This window comes from Ictalurus punctatus, chromosome 25, assembly GCF_001660625.3.
Source record: "Ictalurus punctatus breed USDA103 chromosome 25, Coco_2.0, whole genome shotgun sequence".
Classification (NCBI taxonomy): domain Eukaryota; kingdom Metazoa; phylum Chordata; class Actinopteri; order Siluriformes; family Ictaluridae; genus Ictalurus; species Ictalurus punctatus.
This window is the reverse complement of record NC_030440.2, coordinates 8,508,793-8,524,963: the sequence shown is the minus strand read 5'-3', so window position 1 is coordinate 8,524,963 and position 16,171 is coordinate 8,508,793. Positions and strand designations below refer to the sequence as shown.

The 16,171-nt window shown below is 38.5% G+C and overlaps 1 protein-coding gene across 2 annotated transcripts; it reads left to right on the top strand.

Annotated features, from left to right (window-relative positions):
- Window positions 1-4,526: 4,526 nt before the first annotated feature.
- Window positions 4,527-13,083, top strand: aqp4 (aquaporin 4). 2 transcript variants are annotated; one of them, XM_017455409.3, is made up of 5 exons: window positions 4,527-4,693; window positions 6,501-6,927; window positions 9,158-9,322; window positions 10,508-10,588; window positions 11,538-13,083. In XM_017455409.3, the coding sequence occupies exons 1-5, from the start codon at window positions 4,647-4,649 to the stop codon at window positions 11,808-11,810; spliced, it is 993 nt and encodes a 330-aa protein (XP_017310898.1). In that variant the 5' UTR covers window positions 4,527-4,646; the 3' UTR covers window positions 11,811-13,083. The 2 variants fall into 2 exon arrangements, with proteins under 2 accessions (XP_017310898.1, XP_017310899.1); XM_017455410.3 differs by lacking the exon at window positions 9,158-9,322.
- Window positions 13,084-16,171: the final 3,088 nt, after the last annotated feature.

Below are 16,171 nucleotides of genomic sequence, written 5' to 3'. Positions count from 1 at the left end.
AATATAGACTTGCAGAGAGAGAGAGAGAGAGAGAGAGAGAGAGAGAGAGAGAGAGAGAGAGAGAGAGAGAGAGGAAATTGTATGTGTAGAATCTTCAGAAAAAGTTATATGCTTCTCATGCCATGAAGACAAATCTGCAGTATATGGTTGTTGATATGATGGGAGACCATCGTCCATAATCAAACCAGGATTCTTAGACAGATGGACCGACAAATGACCGAAATTTCCAGCAGAAGGGAGTTCTTCACTGGCATATCAGTTCAGTTTTGTCAGTGTTGACTTTTACACAATGGCCAATGCAGTCTGTGAATGTCGGAACATACAGTAATAGTGAGGCAAATATACACCCACATTTCAGTATTTTATTCAGCTGCAAGTTTACTGCAAATTTCAAATGTCCATTTTACCAATGTGTTCAGCGTGTGGTTGAAACATCAGATTCCATCAGATGGAAGCGTGAGCTTCCATGTGCATAAAAGGTTTATTGCAGCTTATTGGAGATCAGGCCAAAAACAGTAAAACCGCAGTCTAATATCAAAACAGCGTAGCAAGAAAAAGGTTAAAACACAACCAGGCAGAACCAAAAAAGGCCAAATGGATACTCCAATGAATAAACCAATAAACACTGCAAGTGTTCAAACACATTCACAGGCAGTAGGGAAAAAGGCTCAGAATTTACTCAATGTGGGGATTGACAAGACTTCATAAAGACTTGTTAAACCAGGCAAGCTTCTGTTCACTAAAGTCAGGAAGTAACCTGGTAGTTGAGTCAGAGGTCATGCTTAAATTCTGCCAATTGCAACCTCTACTGTGAGGAGGGGTTATGTCCTGGGCTGGTGTGTGTGTGTGTGTGTGTGTGTGAATAAAAACATGCAAAAACATTGTTCTGTCCAGGCACTGGAGCAATTCATGTAGGAGTCTGGTGCAGAACTTGAGACTTGCAACGGTTTACTAAAAAATGTACATAGAAACATTGTGGACCAGCACAGTGTGTGTGCATACAGGAATACTTGTCAGATTCCTAACAGACTAAGCAGATATCTTTTTGCCCCAGGTCACTGAGGCAGTGCTTCTACAGCGCCGAGACATGAGGTCTGAGCTCAGTGTTGGATGCCAAGTTCAATTCCCAGAGGTGCCATACACTATCCATGGCCAGAGTCCATTATGTAGTGGCCAGAGTTTATGACTGTACTTTCACTAACTTGGAAAGACAGCATATGCCAGCCGGGCCAGGAGACTTCTCTATCACACAGATTGGGAAGTTAGTATTTTACTCCAAGCTGTGCTGGCAAGCTTCATGTGCTCTGGGATGGTGGTGCTGTCACATAGCAAAAGACTTCTTCTAACTAACATTCATTCAGAATTTTAAAAAGACAATTTGAGGCATAGACTTTTTATTATAACTGTAGGCAATGATTTGTGTTCTTTAGAGTGTCATTTTGTCTGCTACTGAGCATGTCAAACTATAGAAATATGATGCTTTCCAAATAATATCATCATTAGTATAGTGAATGTTTTAATCCATTTGAATTTATGTGGGCCAAACTGTTGTTCTTTCATCTTAAGGCTGCTCATTTTAAAGAAATACTGTTTCATTCATTCATTCATCTTCAATATTGGCTTTATCCAAGTCAGAGTGGATCTAGAGCAGAACTTATCTCAGGAACACAAAGGTAGGAATACATCGTGTATGGGAAGTCAGAGCATTTCAGGGCATCACACACAGATATGCATTCACATCAAGAATGGAATTAGAGAAAGAACGTGTGAAACACCACAAAGGCGAAAGGCAGTAACCAGAGCTTGAAAATTGTCATTCAAAATAATAGTTCAGTAATTTAATCTCTGTGGCATATCAGTGGGTTTTATTATTTTGTTCTGTTTTGGAAATTCTTTTACTCTTTGACCCACATATCAGAACACTGAAGACATTTCAGCCATGTTAACTGTGACCCAAGAGGACAAGACCTTTCATATAATGGTTACATAATGCTGTCATTATGCTGTTATCCAACTCATTATCCATACATAATGGATAATGAGTTGGAAGGGTGTTTCAAATCTTTTGTTTTGATAAAACAGAGACGTTAGGGGATAATGTGTGTCTCTTTTGCAAAGAGAAGGAAAAATGTGAGAACACTGTGAGGGAAGAAGTTCATTAGAACAAATATTCAGATTGCCTAAGCCTGCGTGAAGATACTGATTTGCTTGCATACACAAAGCGAGACTTGTTTGCAAGCCTCCTGGTAATGAGAACATAATACCATCAGGCCACAAACACATGCTGCTTAGTTAAACTTTTGGAGTGTCTGTGATTTATGGAACAAGTGCAAAAATTATTCAGCAAGCACTGAATGGGGCTGGCATGGAAATGTGTAGCCACCTGGAGTTATATACAAGATTTATCCTGGTTCACACATAAATGCAAAGATTTCACAGCTACATTATGTTATGAGCTACTGATTAGTTCTCAAGAGTATTTAAAAAACGTACCCTTCAGTGTCAAACCCTTGTCTAGCCAGACAGGAACTCTCAAATCTAGTTTATAAACTTTTATGTCTGTCTGTTATTTCCTTTTTTCCTTGTCTGCCTGAACATGTGTGTACATTTGAATATAAAACTTTTAGGAATCTGCTGAGGTGAATGTCAGGGTGGTTCACAGCTTGTTTCAAGAACCATTTCTAATTTCCTAAATGTGATGCTCCAGTTATTCATGGTAAGTTACCCTCTATCATTTCCTAACACTCATAAATCCTTGTCTTTTGTCTGGACAAATAGATCCTCCTTTCCTTCATTACTACGTTGTACATATTCTCGATTAGGTTGTGCTATGTAGCTAGTTTATACACCCCAGCACACTATGTATTTGAGGAATCTTTCATGTCTCATCTGTTCACTATGTAAACCCCAATGGACCAAACTGAGAAAAGAGTGATGCCAATATCTCAAAGTTGGTATGAGTATTACATAGAATTATTGGGGCTCATTTATCATTTATCTTTTATTAAAGTTGTGTAAATGTTTGTGTAAGCCAAACCAAATGTTGATCACCTGTAAAGTGTAAAGCACACTCCCGACACAGCTCATTTGCATGTAGTGACGCCCACAAAACTCCATAAAAGGTCAAGTTCACAGACAGGTGGGAGCACGAAATGAACAATCAGGGTAATGGTTGAAATACAGAAGTGGATGTTATTTTGACTCACTTCTACGCCAATTGTCACGTTACAAAGGTGGATTCGGAAGCAAGCGCAGATCTTCAAACATTTAATAAACAAACAAACAAACAAAATACAAAGACACAATAACACGAGGCAAAATACTGTGGCAAAAACTAAACATGGAAGCGAAGACAAAGCATAGATAGATGATACGTAAGACGAGGAAGCAGTGCAAACAGTGGCTATATATATATATATATATATATGAGTGCTCCTTAAACAAAAAACGTGATACAGGTGCAGATGGTCATGTGACAATGATGTAATATGGTGCAGTGGCTGCTGGGAAGTGAAATTCAGAGTTCCCTCCTTGATATATGACACCAATAAAAAGTTTTAATAATACATCATATTAATAAGTGAGTGCTAAATCTGTCAGATGAGGCATGTGTTTACAGCTAACAGTGAAGCCCATCCTCCATTTGTAGGTGCTTTTTCTTCTGTCATAATTGAATAATTAATTTTATTTGTTTTAATTTATGGGTTTGTGGTGGCTTGTGTTCTTTATTTTCTTTATTTCTTTCTTTATATTTCTTCATATTTTTCAATTAATGCTAATAATATAAAATGTTTTGCATTTATATTTATTGATTTTCACAAAATCTTCTCAATGGTATTCTTAGTCTATGACCGAGTGAGCTAGCATGAGGCTGTATAAGTCTATGTCACACTAAATGCTGTAAACATAATCAAATTAAGCAATTTAAAACCAACATTATATTACATATATGTTACATATTCTGATTTGGAGTCAGTCAAGTTTAGGTTTACATTAGTTAGTCTTCCAATGCATAAATTTACACACACTCAGGAGCATGAGAAGGATACAAATATTTTTTTCCCCCAATTTTTATGGGATTTTCATGAATACCACATTACTGAACACTAGTAGAAATTATAGTCAGGGTCTTGCTATGACAAAAATGCATGGAAAAACCATAATCAACTTATCACCCGCACCACCACTCCCCACGCCCCACCCCCCACTCCCCGCCTTTACCAGCCCCCTGGAGGTGTATTTCACTGGAAAGTTATAGAGAGGCTTTGGCACAATAATTAAGAATGACAGTAATTAAACATACCCTTTTATCTCCACGATTGTGTTCATAATACCAGTTCTATACGTTCAATAATACACATGAAGAAGCTGTAAAGTGGGCTCTGAGGCAAACCAAGCAGTGAGTCTATTGACGGTGAAAGTTTTCGTCGGTTCCTACATTCATGCTGAGGGAGATGTTGCTCTCCTGCGCGCGCACACACGCACACACACACACACACACACACAGAGAGACAGAGAGAGAGAGAGAGAGAGAGAGCGTGCACATCGGAAGCGCGCGTCATTGTAAGAGAGCGCATCAGTTGCACTCAGATTTTTATTATTTATATTTTTTATGTTCTCATGAACAGAATGCTGCTCACTAAGGGATGACAGAGGAATTTTCTGACCGAAACAAAATTTGCGGTCGTTTTCGGTAAGTCTGGTGTTTGCACTTTCCATCAACAGTAGCCTGTTTTTGTGTGTTTGCCATCCAGTACAGTGTGCACATGTTCTTTATAACTCCCCAGAAAACGTACTGTCCCTCAGTACCATGTCAGGGGTTACAATGATTGGTCAATCTTTTTTTTTATATAATAATAATAATAATAATAATAATAATAATAATAATAATAATACAAGGATATGAATTGCCTTTTTAATGCCATAACTAATAATGACATCAACTGTTGTCAAAGTTATTATTGTTAGTCATTACACTTGACTAATAACAATTACAATAAGTCACTACAATAAGACTAACTGACTATTTTAAAAACATTAAAAAACGATTATAATGTATGAGTAGCTGATAATTAGCACACAAAAACCCCCACAGTGTACCTTGCTTTGGTTGTGATGTATTTGCTTAATATGACTTTTAATATAATATTCTTGGGTTGTGATCATAACAGGGGCAGGGGCATTTCTTTTTACATTGGAAGGGGACCAAAAGTTTAAGGACAGCTGCATTATAATGATTTTGGAATTTCTCTGGACAGACAACAAGCATGCGCACTAGAGTTTCTTATCTTTAAACAGGTGTGGATAACAAAAAAAAAAGAGTTGAATTTATGACTCGGTTTTTGTGCGACGCCTAGCTACAGCTGACACCTAGATGAACACTTTACAGTTGGTTTTATGGCCAAGTCATTCCCTTCAAATGCTATTGAAAGAGAAACATGTATACCAATATGTAACTTTATAGACTGTCCCTTAATTTGCGCCTATCTGTGAATACCGAACGTCCAACGTCAAGCCAACTTTATGCCAGTCCTGTGGTTCATCTTCTTGTTTGCTTGTTTGCATAATCCCACCACTAGGGGGCCGACCGAGAGTAACATGTTATAAAAGTATCGGCAACCCATTGCTCTTCCTGTGAGACCCGGATTTGAAGACTTGAATTTTAAGACCCGAATTTTTAAGACCTGAATTTTTGCAGCCTATATTTGTGAGGTTGAAAAATAATGTGTTGAAATATTACCTGACGAATAATGAAGATGGTATTTTAACAACTGAATATTTTGGAACCATAATTTAGGAAGGTGAATATGTGTGCATTGAATTTTGAATGCTGGTATTTTGTTTTCAGTCAAAATATACAAACCCAATGAATTGCAGAGGAAACTAATTCAAGCATTGATATTGCTGTGCTGTTGTTTTTTTCAATTTGTGTCAAATTGCTGGGCAGAAAAAATCAAGTATTGTTACTGCGATATGTTTTTATTCAAATTATGTAATTCAATATGCCATTTTGCCTTGAGGACATTTGGCACTATTATACTTCCATAGGGTGCTGTAGCATGCTGTGGCATCAGGTGGTCAAATAAGATATTCCTGTGCCACCCATGGAGGTTCCAGCACTCTTCTGCCCCCTAGTGGATATAGCTTTTAATCCTTCGTGTACACGTACTACTACATGAACAATGATGCTCTTGTAGCAGCTGTGTGTGCACACATACGCAAGAATAGTTGCACCTTTTACACACTACTCAGATAGTTGTATGGGGCAACGTTGTTAGGAAATAGATCCATGTGTCAATTATGCATGATTGGCTTTATTTTATTAACTAATTCAACTACTATACATGTATTCTTTTTTATGCATTTTAAAACCATTTGCATAATAAATATACACAGACCCAACACAAAACCATTGGTTAATTGTGTATTATGTCCAATATCTAATGCTCATTTATATAAATAATCTTTTTATCCTTCTCTCCATGTCTCTCTCCTCTCAGGAGGCGTGTGCCCTCATGCCCCTGCAAGTGTGATCGAGTTATGGCTGCCTTTAAGGGTGTATGGACAAAGAGTTTTTGGCGAGCAGTGTCTGGAGAGTTTTTGGCCATGTTGATCTTTGTGCTGCTCAGTCTGGGGTCCACTATCAACTGGGCAGCAACCACAAAGGACAGGACTCACCCTCCTGACCTTGTTCTCATCTCTCTCTGTTTCGGTTTGTCCATAGCCACACTCGTCCAGTGCTTCAGCCAAATCAGCGGCGCCCACATCAACCCGGCAGTCACAGTGGCCATGGTGGTCACCCGAAAGCTGAGCCTGGCAAAGGGCATTTTCTATTTGGGAGCACAGTGTCTCGGGGCAATAGTGGGAGCAGCTATCCTGTATGGTGTGACTCCTCCTGCTGTGAGAGGGAACCTGGGGGTCACCTCGGTCAGTTAGATTACATGATTGTATATAGGAGAAGTGTGATATGAGGTGCTGAACTGGCAGATTTTACATTCCCACTTCTCTCAGTTTTATCTATTGGTTTGTATATCATCTTCTTTTGCAGATTGTGTTGAATTTAATGGTAAAAAATAACTAAACATGGAATGAAGGTCTAAGAACAGTTATTGGGGCAGTCAGTAAATCTTTATCTGAAGCATGTTTTTGTAAAATATATGGATTTAATTTTTCGTTAAAGGTATTCAGTAAATTAGGGTCTCTTTGTGGCTTCAGAAAACTAATTTCTTCACATTGTAATCAACATATCTCATTATAAACATTGTTTTTTAGTTGATTTTGCATGGACACCAGAAAACGCCTGGGGAAAACATAGGTACACAGTACACAGTACTGATTGTCTTATTTATAGACTTTTATAGTTAGAGAGAAAAGGTAGTAGGGATGTCATGAGAACCGATACTTCGGTACCAAGTCGGTACCAACATTCTTAAAACGTGACGGTACTTGTTTTTCTGCATGTCCGTTGGTACCGATTGTAACGAAAGTACCGGGTTGCGATTCTTCCGGACCTGATGGGGACAGCAAATACACGCAAGTGTTTTAGTCGGCCCACAAGTGGTGAAGAAGAATAAGAAGAAGGAGAACGCCTACAAGCACACGGGAAAAACTACAAAAGATTAGCTTAGCTTTAAGTTTAGCTCCACCCCGACTCGTAGAGAGGAAAAGAGAGGAAAGCTAGTATCGGTTTCCGGTGTCCAACCGATGCTATCGTTCATTTCAAACAAAGCGAGGAAACACCTGGAATTTGGCAAAGCACCTGAAAGACGGTCCTATATTATATTTGTTTGACGCAGCTGGCATTGTGGCCGTGAAACCAGCTAACATTATGCTCCATGTAATGTTAGCGATAGCCAGTTATTTGTTAACAACGCGAACGCATTGCGATGTTATAAACTACCTTCGAATGGGCCACCATGCATCACCATTCAGCCCGTGTCCTGTCAGCTAAATGTAGCCTCATGTCACTAATAATTATTCAAATGTTCATGCTTTTAATAAATCTGTTTGGTCTGCCATCATATCTGACTGCAACCCAGGTCTCATCACCCAACAGCAGCACCTGACCTCTTTAATGCTTTGTGGCTGAATGAGTACAAATCCCCACAGCCACACTCCAAAATCTAGTGGAAAGCCTTCCCAGAAGAGTGGATGCTGTTTTAGCAGTAAAGGGGGTCCAAATCTATATTAATGCGATTTAGAATAGGATGTTCAACAAGCATATATTTGTGTCATAGTCAGGTGTCCACATACAGTACTTTTGGACATGTAGTGTATAAATGGGAAGATGACAAGCATTTAGTATATTGCCAATATATTGATGCAAAAATAGTCATCCTAGTTGTAATTAATCCCATATCATTGGAAATTGCTGAATTTAAAAATATGGCTTCCATTCCATGTGTATTGTTATAAAATATATCTACTGTTGAATGTGAAGCAAGTGAATGGACAGGCCATGAAAAGCCATACTAATACTAATAACCACTAATGGGTACAGTGATTTAGTGGTTAGTACGTTTGCCTCACACCTACAGGGTTGGGGATTCGAATCCTGCGTCTGCTCTGTGTGCGTGTTCTCCAGTTTGCATGTTCTCCTCGTGCTTCGGGGGTTTCTTCCGGGTACTCCAGTTTCCTCCCCCAGTCTAAAGACATGTTATAGGCTGATTGGCATTTCTAAATTGTCCTTAGTGTGTGAATGTGTGTGTGATTGTGCTTTGCGATGAGTAGCACCCCATTGATGGTGTCCCCCGCCTTGTGCCCCGAGTTCCCTGAGATAGGCTCCAGGCTCCCAGTGACCCTGTGTAGGATAAGCAGTATGGAGAATGGATGGATGATGTAGACTTCTTTATCCTACTTTTAATTTGCTATTTTGAATTGTCTAATTAACAATATAATGAAAGTCTCAAACTGATGAGTTCCCGAACTCTACTTATGATCCCATTGTAAAATTACTTACAGTACATTAAACCTGAACGTATGAATTCAACAAAACATAACAGACAGAAACACTAACATCTCATGCAGGTCTGAGTCTAGTCTGTATAGACAAAGTGGAATACTTTATATTCAGTAGGGCTGAAAATCAAATGTGTTGTTCATTAAATATCTTTCTCAGCCCCTTCTTAGTTCCTAATTCCTGTACTGCCCCCTTTAGGTCAGCGCTCATATCTCTGCTGGTCATGCCCTGGTGGTTGAACTCTTCATCACCTTTGAGCTTGTTTTCACCATCTTTGCCACCTGCGACCCAAAGCGCACTGACCTGAAGGGCTCAGCAGCGCTGGCTATCGGCCTGTCAGTGTGCATCGGTCACCTTTTTGCTGTGAGTCGGTTTCTAACATAATTAACAGAGCAAAAGATCCAGAAAGAATTACAGTGAATTGTGTAATGAGTTATGCAATAAAGTACTTATAGACAGTACTGTAAAGAAGAGAACTTGATACATGTGTCTAATCACGTTGTTACGCATAGAGTCACATAAACTTTTATGTGAGTAAATGGTCGGAGTAAAGCATGCAAAGTTGCTTAGCTCATCAGCCTATTGGGCATTTTCAGTGTCTAAGTGTGGCAGGTGTTTTTCAGGTCTCAAAGCAGCCCTTTTCCATGGAGAATTGTAACCTAGCTCTGCTGCCAAGTGTTGATATCAGGTTTATGACAAAACATCCCAGAGGTATATGATGTGTGCTTACCACACCTAAGGGTGTTGCTAAGCATGAAGGGTGTCCTTGGTTTGCTCTTTATGTACAGGAATAGCAGTATTACATGGCCTATATTGTAGAAATTGACTTTTTCTTGTACTTTGTTGGTTATTAGACATTAAATCAATCACGTGGAATCTGTACCTGGAGCAGTTTCATTAGTTCAACATTTTAACTCACACACTGTTCAAAATCACAGACTTTATTTACACACACAACAGATACATTTGAGTACTCACTGTGATGGGCCCCATAGTTGCAATCAATACTACAAGCAAGTGTGATTCAAATTAATTTTGATGCAGCTTTAATGTGAATGAATGCTTGCAAGGGAACCCACAATTAAATTGGAATTATAAGAGCTTCAATAAAACATGCCACACATGGCTGTAATGTGGTAAATCCCTTTTTCACCAAAAACAAAACTCCTTAACCATCCTTCAACTGCTCTCCCACGTCCGGATATTTGGTTGTACATAGGAACAACATACAAAACACAGATTTTAAAAAGTATTATTTGTAACATTATTTTGTATTGTTTTCCCTATAGTCGAATTTGGGTACACTTCTTGCATCCATTACGGTTTAATATTTTGCACAAACATATTAATGACTAGTAGAGGCTGTAATTTAGAGTGACAGAAAAATTTATTAAAAGCACCTACACGGTCAGTGCACAGACATTCACACCTTTTAGTAACTCTTTTAAGTGCTTGAGTGTTATGTTCTGTTCTCGTCTCCTAACTCTGTCATGTGTGTCCGTGTGTGTGTGTGCTTGTGTGTGCGCGTGCATGTGTGTGTTCCAGCAGATCCCGTACACTGGTGCCAGTATGAATCCTGCTCGCTCATTCGGTCCTGCAGTCATCACGGGACACTGGGAAAACCACTGGGTGTGTCAAATATTTGCATATTAGTTGATATTAGCAGGTGACAAACATTTTAGGAGGTGATAAATGCAATGCTTACCAGTGTTAAGCATACATGTAAACATAAACAGTGCACACTCTGTGTGTGCCAGGAGGTTTTCCTGTATGATTATAGTAGGACTATAAGGTTGGACTGAGGTAGATTTATCATATAGACATTTTGAGGACACCCACTGTTACTTAAGGATCTGAGCCATATGTGTTTTTGTGTGTGTGTGTGTGTGTGTGTGTGTGTGTGTGTGTGTGTGTGTGTGTATGTGCTGAACTTCTGTCTGAGAGTGTTACACTAAGGAGAGGGGTAAAGCTGAACAGAAAGCTTCTATTTTGAGGCCAGCCATTTGACAGTGAAGGTCAGTGATAATGACCTTCCCCAGAAAAGAATGTGAAGAAATACAAAGCAATGCTTTAGAAGCTACTCTACCTTTTTTAGTCCAATATATTGAGTCCAATATTTTTTGGTTGGTACAATATTTTGGGTCCAGTATATATGGACAAATATTGAGTCCAGTATTTATGCTTTCCCTTTCCCTATGCTTTTATCACAGTAACCAAGATCTTTGTCTTTACATACATATACCACTGTAGGTTGTATATTTGCCTTTCAAGACAAAATGTTTGAGCATTATATTGCTCTACAGGGATCAGAGGCCATCTGTTTTTCAGGTTCACTGTGTACAGATAAACTAATGGCAGAGAGATGCCTGCCAGTTGAACCAAAAATTATTGTTTGTTCCAGTTAAGTTTTTAGATATTATAGCATTGTATATTTCAGTGTAAGGCAATGGCATGGAATGACGTTACTGACAATGTGTAATATATCCTAGAGTCAACCCTCACAAATGTCGTCATTATGTTCTTGAAAATCAAGCTATAAGTAAAAGAGAATCTCTCTCTCGCAATCTCCCTCTCACAGGTGTACTGGTTGGGTCCATTAATGGGAGGTGTCCTGGCAGCAGCCCTATACGAGTACCTGTTCTGTCCTGACCCTGACCTGAAGAGACGCTATGCCAGCATCATCTCTAGGACCTCCTTTCCCACTGCTCAGTACAAAGGCTTGGAGCCAGGCACTTTCTCCAGTGACCAAACTCAGTTGATGATCAAGCAGCCAGCATTCACAGTGTTCGATGTGGAGCGTGCTGAGAGGAAGGAGAGAGAGACAGCTGGCGAGGTGCTGTCCTCTGTATGACGATTAAGGTGCACTGAGGAAGAAGAGCTGAGCTCTAGACACTACACCACCAGCCAGATCAAAGAGACCGAACTGATATAGAGGTGTGTGTGTGTGTGTGTGTGTTTGTGCGTGTGTGTAGTGTGTGTAGTGTGTGTGTGTGTGTGTGTGTGTGTGTGTGTGTGCAAGGGCCCTGACACACCAAGCTGATGATGACTACCTCACATGTTCTGTAAAAGTCCCACTGACATACTGTAGTGTACAGCACATGTTCTGTTTCTGTACAAAAGCACAAAATTATCCACACCAGGACATAGTAATAATGTGTTTCTTTATCAAAAAAAATCAAAAACCTGAATCAGCCAGTAGCACAAGTCTATGTTCCTAGCACTGGCATGAGTGCCTATAGTGGCGAACTTTTATACAGTGCTCTGCTTTACTATATAGCCAAAAGTTCATGGACACGTGACCATCACACCCATGTGTGCTTGTTGAACATCCTGTTCCAGATTTAGTCTCCTTTTGCTGTTATAATAACCTCCTCTCTTCTGTGAAGACTTTCCACTAGATTGTGGATGTGGCTGTGGGGATTTGTGCTTATTCAGCCACAAGAGCTTTACTGATGTTAGGTGAGGAGGCCTGGTGTGCAGCTGCCATACACCCAACACAATAAACAGCCACTGATGTGCTCCTACTGAAGTGGCCTTGACAAAGTGCTTTAGATATTTAACTACATGTGAAAGTTTCATTTGTTTTTTGAGCGTGTTCAGTATGGTTTGGCTATAAGGTCATGGTTACAGTTATACTACTGTTAGTGAATTGACACGTACACCAAATTTTACTTCCTCAGTGCACAAAATAAGAAGAACCCCCAATGCCTTACTTTCTCTCTCTTGCACTTTCCTACACATTCATAGACTATCATTCATAGACTATCACACACTTTCTCTCTTTGGTACAGATTCGAAAGTTTAAATATGTTAGATGCACATGTTGTATATAGCTGTAGGTATAAACTATGTTCATTTGGTGTGGTAATGATTGATGACTGGTAACTAATTTAGTATTTATTAGTTACTAAATTAGTATCCACAATGAACTGTCAACTTAGTATATACAGTATACAGTTGGGGACAAATGTTTGTATCTCTATTTTGCAGCAAAAGAAAAGTTAAATATTTGGCATGACTCTAAGTCTACAGACCCAGTTTTTGCTTTTTTTAAGTAGCTAATTATTTCTTAATATACACTATTTGAAAAAAAATTGTTACTTGTGGAAATAAAGCGACATCTGTGAAACGTATCACACAAGATTTTCTCAATTTAATTTCTCCTTTTATATTTGTCTCATTCTATTTAATTTTTCCTCAAAGGGATATATTACAATTCTTTTTCGTGTCTTTTGTTATTACAACTGGGCCACTGTACAATTTACCATCATAATGCCATGTCCTTTGTTTAACATACTTTTTACATTTTTCTTTCTTTCGTTTTCTCCATAGGCTGTTGATTATAATTACAGGGTCCCTCACAAAACAATAAATTTGTTGGTCAATTAAATCTTGACTAAATAAACCTAGGCCTTCCAATTAGTTATAACTTCATCATATTGACATGAATTAGGAATATATTAGTGCAACCACAATGTGCCAGCAGTATGCTGCGATATTACTGGTTCGGTCCAGTAGAGGGCAGACATCACAAATTTATGTGCCAGTGTTGGGTCTGCGTTTACCAAACAGACAGTGAAAGCGGAATGAAAGTGAAATGCATCACTTGCACGTCTGTTTTTCCAGCATGCTGTTCATGCTGCACTATAACACTATAGCTTTACTTCATCCAGCAAGGTAAAGGGACCACAGTAAGTCCACCACGGACCGGAGTTTTGTATATCAGAATATTCTGATCTATGTAGTAACATATATAATCTATTGTATGGGAATGTGTCAATCATAATGACCACAGACATAAAAGAAACGTTACATGACTTCACTTGGTTCAGTGATTTACTGCAGAACAAGTTTTTAATCAAATACTAGCGTTGTTTGATGGTGATTGATGATGAAGATATCAGTAAACAAACTGTTGATTTTGATGATTATGAACATGATAATAGCCTCGAATGATCCAGATCCTTAATATGAGCTAGATGCTGAATTTACCAGGGAAGCCAAGAATGTACCACATTTGCCTCATAATATTACTTGATAATATTGTTTTCAGACAAGGGCACTCAGGTGTTCAGGGCTATAGCCCCGAAGATCTTTTCTTTAGCCCCGAATAATTCTCCACTTGGAGCGGTTTGTCACTACGTAACTGAACATCAGTGAAAGAAGACGGTGGTGTTGTAATTTTATATCTTCATTGAACCGAGGCATTGAATCAGACAGGCTTTACAGGACAATACATGGAAACACTCGTGTCTTATTCACTGACAGCTGTCAATTCTGCCAAACACTAGCTCACAGTCAGTGTGAGGAAAAATGGACATATGCAAGTTTTTTTGTCTTTTTTAAACATCAGTCCACTGGCTGCATGGTTCCTTTAGAACTAACTATGAAATGTTAATACTACTTTGGTAAAGCACCTACATACATCTCTGAATGCCTAATAAACTGTGTTCTGAAGATCATATAGTGCTAGTCTTCTCCACAGTCCACATATGAAACTTAAACAAAGTAGTGAAGCAGCTTTTTGTTTTTATTCATCAAAAATCTGAACACGTTACCATTAAATATTCGTCATGTTCCATCTAATACTCTTTTTTTTTTTTTTTTTTTAAGTAGGTACGATTTGTTCAAATATGGCAAGATTTTAAAGTCTTTAAAGGTTAAATGGATGGAGTTGAATAAGATTTGCATGATTTGTTTTACTCCTCAAGCCTGCCATAGATTCGCATGTACACCCATGTACACAAAGCTCGGCCGCAGAACTTAGAGTGAGTGGTTCAACTAGAGTTAGCACCTGGCTGCTCTTGGTGCTTGCTGATTGGTGACTGAGATGGGGCAGAGTGATGGGATGTTGGGGGGTGTCTATAAAATGACTGACAAGAGTAAACACATGTAAACACAATCTGGATTGGATGGTTTTTTCAGCCATATAATACACTTGTACTATTTCTTATCATTTTCTAAGTATTTATATATGGTAGGTTTACCTCATAAAAGGGCCAGTGAATATACACTCCTATATGGACAAAATATTAAGCTTTTAATGGTCAACAACAAATCAAGAGATTAGCAGGAATTAAGCAATAGATAAAGAATCTTAGTATGGTATAACTTTTCCCTTTGATTTCCCTTTAATTGTTTAAACCTAGTGGGTAAACTTGCAGACAGCTTTTTAATTTTAATTTTATTTTATTTCATTATTTTATTTTTTATCTTTATTTTGTATGCCCAGAAATGTGTTAGTTTGAATTCTACATCAACCATTTTTATCATTATAATGATTTTACCTTTGTGTACATGAAGACTATATAAGTGAATTTCCCTGCTTGTAGCTTTCCCACAAACAGTTGCAGCGAAAGTAAATGAGCAAAGGGTGAGACAGGAGGTCTCAGGAGTGCATTTGATTAATTCTTGCTAATTTTCTGACCAAAGATTTGTTATTAAGTCCAAGAAAAGCTTAATAGCTTGCCATTTTTTCTTTCCCAGGAATATGTTAGTTGTACCTAAAAGTGGCCACTGAGTGTAGTGTAAAAGTTATAACACATGCACACGTGCACAGACCTTTCTTATGGAAGCATCCATTACTTCTCCCTTTCTTGTAGTTCATGGTAGATACTACCTATATTATTGTCATTTAAACAAACCACATCTTTTATTATTATTATTATTGCTGCACTTTGTTTCTCTTTCTCATTTTAAATTCTCATTCTATTTATCTCGCTGTCTGACAGAAGCGGGAATGATTGAGGACATTAATCTCAGTCAGGTCCAATGCTACTTGCTGAATTTCTAAAAGTATCTTCAGTAACGATGCATGTCATTCTATGTGTGATGTATTAAGTGGTGTTTAAACAAGAGACTTATACCTTATGTTTACTTTGGCCTGTGTCACTTAAGATTCTTTGAAAAGTAGAAGAGTTAATTTGCACGAGTATATATGCACACAAAGAGTGTGTGTGTTTGTGTTTGACACCTTCTCAACTCACTCAAGGCATGCAGAGAATCAAACAATTTCATGCAGAGAGTGTGGGGACAAAATTAACTGAGCCGTGAGCCATAATAAAATTATCCAAATGTTATTACAGAGTTGCATCTCTCCTACTTTAATACACATTTCAGAACCCGAGGCCTTCCTAATGGCCCTCGCCCTTCTAAATAAATCATTAGCTAACATCTAAATTATTTAGGATGTGACTTTGACTCGTATTTATG